This window comes from Balearica regulorum, chromosome 18, assembly GCF_011004875.1.
Source record: "Balearica regulorum gibbericeps isolate bBalReg1 chromosome 18, bBalReg1.pri, whole genome shotgun sequence".
In the NCBI taxonomy this organism is placed as follows: Eukaryota; Metazoa; Chordata; class Aves; order Gruiformes; family Gruidae; genus Balearica; species Balearica regulorum.
Window position 1 is genome coordinate 11,900,747 of NC_046201.1, and position 12,694 is coordinate 11,913,440.

General features: G+C 51.0%; 1 protein-coding gene across 3 annotated transcripts in view; it reads left to right on the forward strand.

Moving 5' to 3' along the window:
* Window positions 1-12,694, forward strand: part of PIK3R5 (phosphoinositide-3-kinase regulatory subunit 5) — a 67,513-nt gene that overhangs the window by 33,509 nt on the left and 21,310 nt on the right. For 2 of the 3 annotated variants that reach the window (XM_075770517.1, XM_075770519.1), the window contains exon 2: window positions 6,136-6,245. In XM_075770517.1, the coding sequence (XP_075626632.1) occupies window positions 6,149-6,245 (97 nt within the window). In that variant the 5' untranslated portion in view covers window positions 6,136-6,148. Of the gene's footprint in view, window positions 1-4,379; window positions 4,519-6,135; window positions 6,246-12,694 lie in introns of those variants that run through there. The other variant, XM_075770518.1, reaches the window with a different exon arrangement.

The following is a 12,694-nucleotide window of genomic DNA, read 5'->3' on the forward strand; positions in this document are numbered from 1 at the left end:
CCTGAGGGATGCCACTCGTCACTGGGCTCCACTTGGACATTGAGCCGTTGACCACAACTCTTTGAGTGCGACCATCCAGCCAATTCCTTATCCACTGTGTGGTCCATCCATTGAATCCATGTCTCTCCAATTTAGAGACAAGGATGTTGTGTGGGACAGTGTCAAATGCCTTGCACAAGTCCAGGTAGATGACATCAGTTGCCCTTCCCTTATCCATGGACGCTGTAACCCCATCATAGAAGGCCACCAAGTTTGTCAGGCACGATTTGCCCCTAGTGAAGCCATGTTGGCTGTCACCAATCACCTCCTTATTTTCCATGTGCCGGAGCATAGTCTCCAGGAGGGTCTGCTCCATGATCTTGCCAGGCACGGAGGCGAGACTGACCAGCCTGTAGTTCCCTGGGTCTTCCTTTTTACCCTTCTTAAAAATGGGGGTTATGTTCCCCCTCTTCCAGTTGGCAGGAACTTCGCCAGACTGCCAGGACTTCTTTGCTTTAATTTGCAATTAGAGTCCAATTGCTTTAATTCCCAATTAAGTGGTTTTCCTTCTGTTACAGCATCAGCCCAAGTTCCTTTTTTCTTTAGCCTCATCAGAGTTGTTGCCCTTTCCTCCCCAATGCCCTAAGCCCTGCTGCAGCAGCGAGCCAAACACTGAGCCACAGACCCGCGCTAACCTGTGAGTTAGCATCTCTGCGAGGCAGCCCGTGTCCCTCCGCCTGTTGTGATCGTCAGCAAACCTGGGCAGCATGTTTACGAGCTGATTTTCCTCTCCCATTTCCTGCCTGGGATGCTCAGCCAGCAGCCTTAGAACAATCAGGGCAGGAAAGGGCGTTATCCTGCCTTGAAGGTACCCAGGAGCTTTCTCCGGTGGAGGCAGAGCAGTGCCTTGCTTCCCCGCCACAGGGTCCCCTTTGGGAAGGTTAGAGAACTTTCAGCCAGGTCCTTTCCTGCCCATGGGCGTCTCGAGGAGATGCTACTGGGATTTACTATCATGGAAGGGGAAATCTCAGCTTATTACATGGCTGCCTGGGTTTTCTCTCTTGGGGGGAGTGGATTGGAGCAGGGCAGGATGCTGGCTGGGGTAGTGCCTGCCCGGGGCATCCTACTAGGGCTGTCTGGGGTGGGTGGACAGGGATTTGCCCTGCTGGCTGGATCAGAGGTGACTGGTGTCCCAGGAAGGGGTGGTCCAATTCCCTTCACTACTTTATTTGGGAACACCAGCTTTGGACTTCATCTCAGAGCTCTCTCCCTCTGTTCCTGTCTAATGGTGGTATCTTGGGACCCAGCACTATAGGAGGAGATCAGAGAAGTCCTTTGGATGTTGGAGATAATAGGACTCATGTGGACCTTAAAACAAGAATAGCGTTTCTCATTGCAGAAAAGCCTGTGCAGCCCCCAACTCGGCTTCTCATGTGCTGTGTCCCAGCCGTGTGGGAACTGCTAATGGCCTCAGTCATCTCAACTTGGCTGCTGTGTGCAGAGGGATCCTCTGCTCCCAGGGCAGTGTCATCCTGGCCATGAAGGAGTTGAGGCGTTCTCCTTTGCTCTGATGCTGAGCAGGAGAAAAGCCATGAAAGGGAAGGGTCCCAGGGTGGTGAAGGCAAGTGGGGGAACCACAGTCTGTCCCAGCTGAGTGGAAAGCCCCTGTTAGGGAGCTGTGACGCCCTGAGAGCTTCCTGCGGGCTCAGGCTTCACAGCCCAGCAGGAAAATATTTTTTTGTTGGTGGTGGGGTTTTTCATATTCTTTGAAAACTTTGGGATTTTTTGCACATCTTGTGCCTCAAAGCAGGACAACAAGTGAAAATCTAAAAACAAAGATCGGCAAATTCCTGCTTTCCTTGGAGGGATAAATGTTTACCCATTTGCTGTCAGTTAACAGGAAAATTGTAATTTATCTGTTTACCTTTTTAACTGTGACAAACAGAGATGAATGAAGACTTCTAACTAAGCAATCTCAGGTGGAAATTCTCCAAAGATCTTGAATCTGTGCAAGGTGCTGGGACAATTTCACAAATGCTCTAATATACTTTTCAAACTGAGCTTTGGTGTGCTATGCCTTTTCTCACTCACTTTAATCATTTTTTTGTCTTGTTAGAAAATTATCGGGTGCCTTTTGGGTGATCAGGCCTTCTGAGGGGGTAGGTTCAACTTTGCCACACGCCCATGATGTTGCTAATTGTCGGCCATTTGTTGAAAACGGGGCAAGACCTTGAGGCAAATTGGTTTCTCTGGGAACGTGGGACTCTTAAAACCAGAGGGCTTAAATGTTGTCACTGCTGTGGCTAAGAGTGCCATAACCAGCATGATGTAATGCTAACGAGAGCAAGCCTTGCTCTCTGCCTGCCGTGTCCTGGAGCTGTTTGCAAGCTGGCCACCTCTCCGTGCCTGGATCGGTGCGGTTGTGGTTCCCAGGTTCCTGGTTCCCCTCTTGGTGTCTGTCAGTTCCTCTTGCCACCTCCATTGGAGCGGTCTGCAGATGCGCCCCACTGATGGCAGGCAGCTGTCCTGCGTGGGAGACACAAGAGGAAGGTGTTTCTTGGGACGTGCGATTGTAGGTGTTTATCTTGGCTGGTCAGCTACGTGTATGGTGTATGGTGTGAAGCGATGGGAACTCTGTCTAGGTGAGATCTAGCTATCTTCTTGCGAGAAGTCCAGTCCTTTCTGACTGTGCTGATACTGCAGGTAGCAGGAGGGTGGCATGGAGGTAAGGAATGTGCCTGGAGAGCTGGAGATTTGCCTTCTGCTCCCAGCTGTACCACAACTCTCTGTTGCTTAATTTGTCCAAACATTGGCTTCTCTGCCTCTTAAATGGTGACTGTATGGTTTGCATGGTGTTGGGAGACTACTTTTAAAGTGCAAAGTTACTGGAGAAGGGAAACCAATCTCATCTTAGAGAACATCCAGGGCTTGAAGTCCCTTAGCTTGATTTTGTAGGGCTGAGGTCCGATGCATGAGCGATGTGTGGTAGGATAAAGCCCTTCTGCTTGCTTTGCTCAGCTCTTGCCAAGACTGTGCAGAGCAGGAGTGGCAGCTGATCTGGCCACACTTTTCTGTACCCAATATGCTTTCTAAAGAGAGGTAGTTAATGCCTCGTCCAAGGGTGATACTTACTCATTGCCCGAGGATGTTCCTCAGAACTGCTGTGGTGTCCTCTCTGTTCCTGCCTCCAAGGAGCAATATCTCTAGGTGCTTCACATGGTGGTTGAGCAGATGTGTGGGCATTGTGGTTGCAGCCTGCAAAGCTGCTGTCAGAACACTTAAGACAATCTGATGTTGGAAGGTCTCTTGTTATCCTCCCTGCTGTTTTGTCTCAATTGGTCCACCAAAACCCTTCTTTCTTCCCTGGGTGGTGGCTGTGCTCTCTCTTGAAAGCGTGCTTGACACCTGAGGAGAAGGCAGGGAAACCCATATCTTTTGCAACATGTTGCTCTGCTTGGAAATGAGCCGAGCAACAGCCAGCCTTGGTCACGTGCGTGTCCCCGATGGGTGCCGGGGCATGACTGCTCACAGCGTGCCCTGGTTGTGTTGTGAAACGTGACTGCAGGCAGTTCACCACGCAGTGACTGCACCGTCCCTTCCACCTGCTCCTAATACCTTGCACCTTGCAGTTTTGCCAAAGGTTTAACAGCTCTGCTGCCAGGAGTCCAGCTGGAGGAAGATGATGAAGGGACAGATTTTTTTATTCGCAGAGTTGCTCAACACCCTCATAAACCATTGCAGAGCGTTGATTAAAAACCTTGACCTCAACGCTTGTTTTTCTTAGTGTTTTGAGATGCTCAACAGAGCTCCTTGGAAAGTCTGATTACGTCCTCCAGAACTGTCCCGTCTTGTCATTTTGCTCAGTGTGGTGGGAAGGAAGGGAGAGTTTGGGGAATAAACAGTAGAAGAGGTTGAAAAGTTTCTGCTTAGTTGTGGTGGACAAACAGAGTCCTCTCCCATGAAAGATGCTTCCATAAGCACTTCCTTGGGAGAAGAGATTTAGATTCATGTGTTGTCCGTAGCACACCGGAAGAAAAAACCAACCAAAGAATGTGTTTTGTGGTTTGAAAGAATGGTAATATCTTTGTCATATTTTGTCCTTAAATTCCCTGCCTGTTCTGAGCTGGGATGCGAGAGGCATCAGGAAGGGATGGCTGGGCTGGTGCGGGGCTTGCCCAGAGTGTGTGGTGAGGAGCATGTTCCCCTCCGAGAACTGAGCTGTGCTCTAAAACAAGCTGACATGCGGGGAGGTGTATTTTTGTGAGCTGGATGTTGTAAAGGGTCCTTATGAGTCATGCTGTGCACTTAGTCACTGCTTTCCTCTTGCCACAAGTCATGACTAAGGTGCTGATGTGCAGATTCCCTCCTCATTCAGTCCTCAGCACCGCTGCGGAGCGTTTCTCGTGCGTTCCTTGCGCACCCACTGTTGATGGATAAAACTTTTGGTGAAGACCGTAATAACAGGCTGTGGCAGCGGGGCACAAGGGGCAGGACCCTATGAGCGTCTTTGGGGTAAAGGAGAGAGCTTGCATTTGGCAGGTCAGTGGTTCCTCGTTGTGGGTTTGCTTTCACCTGTTTAGAGCCATCGGTGGTTTCTCTCCAGCATAGGAAGGTCCATGCGGTGGGGCTGGAGCTGTCCTCGCTGTTCTCTTGGGGAGTCCCAGCAGCCGGACATGGCTTTACTGAGCCCTTTTGGGGGAATTGCTGGGAATTAAGTGTGGGTGGAGGTGGTCATGCTGAGTGCACGAAGCAGGGGGGACTGGGGAGCCTCTGCCGAGATCACAGCCAGGGTGGAGGTGGGGAGCTGTGATGGGCGCAGCCACTGCTGAATCCTGAGCGTCAAACATTGACCAAATAAGCAGAACATGGAGCATTTTGGGGTAGCTTTGGGAACTGCATGGGCGTGTGCAATAGGTACAGGAATGTGCTGTCTGGGATGGAATCAAAGGCCTTCTTGGCAGGTGTTTTTTGTAGTATTGGCAGGTTTTATTTCTTCTTCCTGGATTATTTTTTGTGCATTTGTGTTGCCTCTAACCAAGAGACAAATATTCTGTGGGATGGACCCATCTCTGTGCTTTGGGAGAGGAGAGATGCCTGCCCTAGGGTCCCTCTGAACGCCAGGGCTGGCACTGCGAGGGAGGAGGGAATCTCTACCTGGGCACCTCTTTGATTGCTCCTGGTCAGGGCAGATCTGAGAAGTAAACCTTCTGGGAAAATTGCTTTTATTTTCATGGTGTCACAGACAGATGCATATGAATTGGGTGGGATCAAATCTTCCCCCCACCCCGGCACAGTCTCTGCCAGCCCAGGGCTTAGGTTTGTGCCCTCAGCCGTGGCGGAGAGCTGAGACGCACAGAGCCATGTTGTGAAAAGGTTGTGGCCAGGCACGCAATCTGCAGTTTCACAATGTCCTCATATGTTGGGACTGAGGTCCCCTCTGTATTTTCCTGTGTTGCCACAAAGGCACATGGACCTTTTCTTCATGTTGGCTGCATTGCAGTGAGGTGACAGTACCGGAGGCTTTCCTGGCTGGTACAGGGTTGGCACTTGGGAGTGGGTTTGTGACCATCACCAGTGGACACTAGAGCTGTCAGGGACAATCGTTGCCTAACACAAGGAGCAGGAGCTTGAGCTCTCCTGTCACTTTTCCCAGGTTGGACCAGATCATCTTTTGAGATCCCTTCCAGCCTGGGCTGTTCTGTGATTGCCACCTGAGCAAGGTGCTGCAGCTGTTATGTCTTGCAGTGTTATCTTCAATGGAGGCTAACCCAAGATTACCTCCTTGCCACAAACACGTGAGCGAGACTTGATCTGTCCCGCAGATGGAAGTTGTGAGAAGGCAGATATGCCTACAGCAGATCAGGCGGAAGGTGCCTTGGCCCCACAGCCTCTTGTGATCGGGTTGTGGACGCGTGCGCCTCCTTTTCTTTGCCAAGGTTGGGATGGACTGGGGGAGCAGAAGGGAAGATGACAGCTAGCAGAGCAGGGCACATCATTGGCTTTGGGGTTGAAAAAGTTGACAGAAGGCAGTAATGAGGTGGTGTTTCACCAGGAGCATCTTGTCTGCACTACAGTAGAAGAGTTTCCGTGCTGTCTTCCTTGCACTTAACTAAGGCCATAGTATACTAACTGTCTTCCTTCTTTCTTTCTCTTTAGGAGATGAATTAAAATGCAGCACACCACGTGTACAGAGGACAGGATCTACCACGCACTGGAAAGATGTCTACATGGGCTTAGCAGAGATGCTGTCTCCAGCAGATGGGCTGGTAGGTGACCTGTTAACCACGAGCTTGTTCTTCTGTCTTTGTATGATCTGCTCACCTACATGGGCAGCCGGGTGTGAGAGAGCTGCTGGTGCTACAGGAGGCTTGGAGGCCTTTTCTCCCTTCCAGTGTTCAAAGTTAGAGGGAGGATCCAACCTAGTCAGTCTTCCTGAGCCTCTTGTTGCACTGGGAAGACGTACCAAGATGCTAAACAAGTCATGTTAGGTCTTACATATGTAAAGACTCAGCAGACAAGTCATGTGTCTTGCCAGTTGTCAATGCATGAGCTGGAGAGAGGAGGAGTCTTCATTCCCCACGAGGAAAGACTCCTTTGTGTAATCAGCCAGCCTTGGCTTGCTTTGATGCACATAGTCCTCAAAACCTATGGGCATAATCTCTGCCGCATTGTCAGAAGCAAGTGTGGAGGTATTGTTATTGACTTCATTTAAATCTAGATCAGATACCATGGTGGTCATAAAGATACGAGCAATGTTCAGAGGGCTGTGAAGGGATTTGGGATGGTGGTGGTGAGGTCAGAGCACCAACGAGCAGAAGTAATGTTTTTTAATGTCGTTTTGACCTCTCTTCCTCATACTCGCACTTGCAGGCTGCGGTTAAATCACTCCCAAATCCTCTTGTAGAGGAAAGACATAGAATGAATTTGGGGGGCTGTCAAAGTCAGATTTCCTTTTGTCTGTGCAGTTCTTTGAACCCTCTCTGCTTTTCTGTTTACCTGTAAGTCAAGAAAGAGACACGGGTGGTATCCTACCTGCTGCCAAATACTGGAGTAATCCCTTTCGCCGTGCCTGTTCCCTCACCCCACCTGAGGGATGCCAGCTCCCCATGCCGTAGCATCACGCTGGGTCTTGGTTCGTGCTGTTACGGCCAGGACTCCCAGGTCCTTTTGGTCTCTCCACGTTCTGGGAAACAGGCTCTGAAGTGTGACCCATATTCCTGGTTCCTGGAAGCGCAACCTCGTGTTTGGCACCGTTACAGTGCACGCCCAAAGGAGTCCATCTCGCCCAGCAGTTCATTGTGCGCCGCATAACTCACCTCTTCCTGTAATTATAATTAATCAATTCCTGTGTCACTCACAAACTCTGCCCTTCTCTAATCCCAGCCCCTCAGTGCTGCTGTTTGTGGTAGGGTAGCCTTTAAAAAATGACTTCATAATTTTTCTGGCTCATTAAGCAAAGACAAGGCTGTTCAGGGCAGGGGTCGGGTAGTGGTGGGCTCTGTTGGGAGCAGCTGTGCTGCCCAGTGATTCCTCATTTCTAAGGATTTTCCCCCATCTCTCTGCCTGCTGGCTTTCAGTCCTCTTCATGTGGATTTTGTGGGGTTTGGCAGAATGACCTGGCATTCCTGGGAGAATCTCAGGCATTTTACACATCAGAAAGTTCCCCTTCATCAAAGCATTTGTGCTGTTGCCAGAAATCTTCAGCGTGACCAGCGAACCCCGTTTCCGCAGCTGTCGGTGAATGTGATGGTAATAGCTCTGCTGTGCTCCGGGGTACTCCTTACGGACAGCCCCCGGGACAGCGCTTCTTGGCTGATGCCTTTGGTGCTCTTCCACGTGGGCTGTCCAGCCCTGCTGATTTTTAACATGCTTGCTTTGAGGAGCTGCTGTTTCACATCCTTGCAATCGGAGTAGGAAGTATTTCGTTATTGCAGCAACATATTGATGTAGGGAAAACAGCATAATGCACAGATATATCTGTATCCCTTAACAGTGTATTCTATTTCTTTTCAAAAACAGAGCAGAAATGTTTTTCCGTTCTTCTGCCTTCCCTGTGTTAAAAACAACAGTTTAATTATTGCTGTCCTGTGTCAGATCCAGGCTGTTATTTATGGCAGGGCTCTGTTCCTCATACAGTCAATGAATCCCTCCATTTTGTTTTTAACTGTGCAGTAGCCTTCTCCTTTCTCATTTTTAACTTCTTATATCACTTCTGTTTCCCAATTTGTTTGCTTTCTCCTCCTTTTTACCATTTCCGTACACCAAAATAACACATCGCAGCTTTTTGGGCTGAGACCTTGCTAGAATTTTGTTCATTTTTAAGTTATTTAATGCTTTATTTTTACGTGATAATTTTACAGGAGGATGCTCCAGAGTGGGTGAGTAATCCCTTCCGATGCGTCGTTTCCCCCCTCGCATAAGTGACTGAATAGCTGAGGTCTGTGAAGTCAGCAAAGAGGAGAAGTGTGAGTGCTTTGGCCAACACAGATTTATACCCTGGATGAGCCTGTGGTCGACTCTGGGGTCTAAACAGAAAATCTGTCCTGAACTACAGCGTTTATTGGAGGAACCAAATTAAAATTTCTTGTTTCTGACTCACCAAAAAACCCTGTTAGAAAAGTGCGAGGAAAGACAACCTCCCATTCCTCACGGAATCTCATTCCTTCAGAGAGTTTGCCTTACTCCATGTTGCTGGAGAGAGATGATAGTCAAATCAGAGTGTGCCAGAGGAAGAAAAATCCTTTCTTTCTTGCTGGTGAGCAGTGAAATGGGGAGCCTTTGGTGAAGGACTGCTGGGCTTGGATCTGCTGCTGGTGGTGCCAGGGATGCCATACTGCAGAGCCAGAGGTGCACGAGGGGCTGGAGGATCGCGGTGGATGGGGAGCTGCTGGAGAGGCTGTAGGGCAGCCGCAAAGTCCTGGGGATGGGAAGGAGCTGGTGTCTCTGCCATGGGGCTGCACGTGAGCCGGAGAGGATGAAGGATGTTGGTCGGGGAGGATGGATGAAGGTGACTGATGAGCTGGAGAAGGAGAGGAGTGTTTGATGATACCCCTCATGTGGCACCCGGGGAGTTCAGTCTGCTCGACTCTGATGAAGAGAAGCTTAAGATCCTGCTCAGTTGCAGTCATCTCAACACCCTGATGGGGAATGAACAGAAGTCTGGGGTGGGGATCCTCCAGCTTAGTCACCAAGTAGCAAAATGCAGTGGCTGAAATACTTCAAGCTCTAAGTGTGCTTGTTACTAAACCTTGCAAATTTTAACCTTTGAACTGATTTCTCCAGGCTTGTGGTAGATTTTCTTGCTGAAATCACTGCCCGGGCTGGGTGGAAGGGCTTGGGGTGATTCCAGCCCTGGGAGGTGCTGCTGTGCCCTAAGGGGGCTCTAAGCAGCTCCTTGGAAATGGGAGCTGCAGGTCAGACTGCTGCGGAGCGCAGGATGCATCCCAAAGGGATGCTGTGACTGCAGGGCTTTTGCTGTCCCCTGTGCTTTGGGCACCTCCACAACCCTCTGCTTACGAACTGCTATGAGTTGGCCCTTCCTCTGGGCAGTCCCTTGGAGAAAACCACCTTATTGTGGTGAGAGTGTAGTGGAAACAGTGGGAGTGGGTCTGGGGGAGGAAGGAAATGGAGACATCTGCTTTTCACCCCTCCAACTGTGTCACTTCTGACGGCACCGGGAGCCGATGCCCAGCCCAAGCGTCGTGGGCGAAGGCAGCTTGGGCATGTGGTATTTCTGCTTTGTTTCTTTTTTTTTTTCCGACTTGACAGTTGCCCCCTATGAAGAGCGGCAGAGGGGAAATGTCAACCACTGAGGTCAGGAAGAAGCCGCTCTGGGAGGACAGCATCTCGGTACACTTCTCAGAAAAGAAATCGCGAAGCCTCATCCTTCCGAGGCCGCCCACGGTGCCGCTGTCGCCTGGCTCCCGGCATGCTGCCGGCATCTTCATCGACGCCGATAGCGATCAAAGCAAGAGCGTGCACTGCACCCAAACTCTCTCCCGGTGCGGGGGTCCCCCAGCGCTGGGTCCCTGCTTGGAGCTTTTGCTGTGGGTTTTGCTGTCCCAAAGGGAGGTTTTGCTTTGGATCTGTGTCATGTTGGGCTCAGTCTAAGCATGCTGTATGGGATGCTGGGATAAGCACAGCTTAGACCTGCTTCTGCTGTGGCTCCATGTGTCGCAGCCCTGGCATCCTGTGACCGGGGCACTGGGCTGCCTGTGTTGCTGGCAGATAAATCTGACTCATTCTCCATGTATAAAGAAGAAATAAATAGTGCTGGGTTTCTGGTTTAGTGGAGAAAACCGGATGGATGAGCATGAGGGCAGGGTAGATGTAAGCAGTTTTTTAGCTGTGGGGCTTCCCACTGTCCTCCTGGGAGGTCTCCAGTGCCTCTTGTGACAGATTCATAGGATTAGGGGCTGGAAGGTGAAGTTCTGGTTTGTTCCGCCTGCACAATGTGCATCTTTAAAAGCTGATCTCCACGTCTCCAGAGCTGGAGATCACCCCGCAGCTCCTGTGTGGATTGCTCTCCTTTAAGGCACTGAGCAGTTTGTGTGCATGATTTTATTTCCCACTTCCCTTAGCGCAGAGGCACCTGCCTGAGCTCTGCAAACCTGCCGTGCTAGGGGCTTAGGTGAGTGAGGTGAAGTGTTTCCCCACCAACACAGAACTTTCCACCCCTTGCACATCCTAGAGCATCCCCAAGCTGTGTACACCCTGCAGATCTGGGGCCTCCCTTGTGTCTCATAGTGAGAAATGTTTCTTTGGGAATTAAAGTGCAAGTGCAAAGTCCAGGAGAAAGCCTGATTTGAGCTTTCTGCGTGCCCTCAGTGTGCATCCTACCCTCATCCGCCCCAGGACAGGGAGGGTGTCCGACGTGGTCTGGTGCTGCCGGTTTTGAGCATAGCTGGCACAGTGGAACGAATCCAGGTTGGATTTCATGCCTTGTGCTGCTCTGACCTGGTGTAAACCACAGCTCCTGAGCTGTCCCTGTGACTTGTGCCCTGACCTGGTGTGGTGGCACGATTCACCGTTACACCAAACCAGCAACGGACCATCTGCTCGGGCGTGCTGAGATGGAGGAGCAGCTGCAAATCAAACTTTCTGGAGTTGGTTTCTCACCTGCCTGCAGCCTCTCCCTGGCCTGGGAATAAACCAAGTGCTGCTCTGCAGTTCATAAAGGGCCCTGGGTCCCACCGCAGCACCCAGCTGTGTCCCAGGCGGGTGCAGGACATCTGCAGAGGGATGGAGAGGGTGCTTGCAAGTGGGTGGCTCCTCTCTGCTTTTAATGTCACTTTGGGGGTTTTGTTCCTGACCTGGGCACGTTACGAGCATCACCCTTAGTGCCCAAATAACCATTTTAGTCTGGATACAGGGAATGTGGCTTCAGGGACTAATTTTTCTCCCAGTGGTTGGAAAGTGCCTGCTTGTGACCTGGACTGTGCGTGTAGGGAAGGGAATTCCCACCCAGGTCTGGATCCCCCGTCCGATTCCTGGTGGGCCGGACACTTTGCTTTGTTACATGGTCTTTGTTTATTGTGTCCAGGGTTTCCAAGCTGCATTTTGTGCTTGAGACTATTTTTAGGAAGGACGCAGCTGTGGTGTGTCTTTGCTTAATGCTACTTTGCCAAATTTAGGAGCTCAGACCCTGGTAGCCTGCTGCCTCCCAGCACTGTTTGGCTTAATCCCAGCATAATCCCAGGATTTTGCCATGACCATGAGTTAAACAGAAATTCTGTTTATAGCGATGTTATTCAAATATACCTGGCTGCATCCTTGTGCTTCAGCACACAGTGCCTGTAGAAGACCCAAAAATGGGTCACAAGACCTCAGGTCTAAATTATATTTGTCAGACGCTTCCCTCGAGCCCTCGTCCCTGCTGCCGGCCCGTCCCCAGCCTGTTCCCAGCAGGTTTGCCCCAGCTCCTCCCCTGGGAAGCAGCCCCAGCGCCTCTCCCTCTGCCCCATTCAGCACAGAATAACACAGCGAGCCGCTGCCGCCGCAATTTCCTCTTCCCTCGCTAGAAGTGAGAGGAAGGAAAGAGCCTGCGTCTTGCTGGGCTATTTGTATTTGTGGTTACGCTCGCGCAGGAAGCGGCGTTCTCCTCATCTGGCGATGTGCCCCGACGGAGCTGGGCTCCGCTGCTCTCGCTGATCCTGCCCTGCACGGCCAGGCTTTGCCCTGGGCAGCTGCAGCGGGACGGCTTGTCCCAGGTGAAATATTCCTCCTGGGTGAAATATTCCTCCTGGGCGAAGCAGGACGGGTTGTTTTGAAGCGCCACGTGAGCCCAGTCGCTTCTTGCCGAGGTCAGCAAAGCTCCTGGCAGCTCTGACCACTTCTGCTGGGCCAGTTGCTCTCTTGACTACTTCACAGGTTCTGGGGCTTTCCCTGGAGGATGCCACGCTCTGGGACAATATTGATTTATTTGAGCAATCTGCCGGAGTTCTCCTAGGCAGAGCCGTGGCTTTGTGCCGTTACGCTGACTTGTGAAAGTGGCTCAAAGGAAAACCAGAGCATCGTTGAATTACCGGGTCGCTGTGGCTATGCCTTTGCTGACAAGATACCACGATCTAAGGTTGCGGTCCGGGTGTCAGCAAAGCCGGCAAGATGCCGGGAGTACCAGAGGCAAATTAAAAATTGCAGCTGTAATTAACAGCAAGTGCATCTGAGCTCCTTGGAAACTTTCCAGCAGGAGCTTTCTCTGCTGGAAAATGTTGAT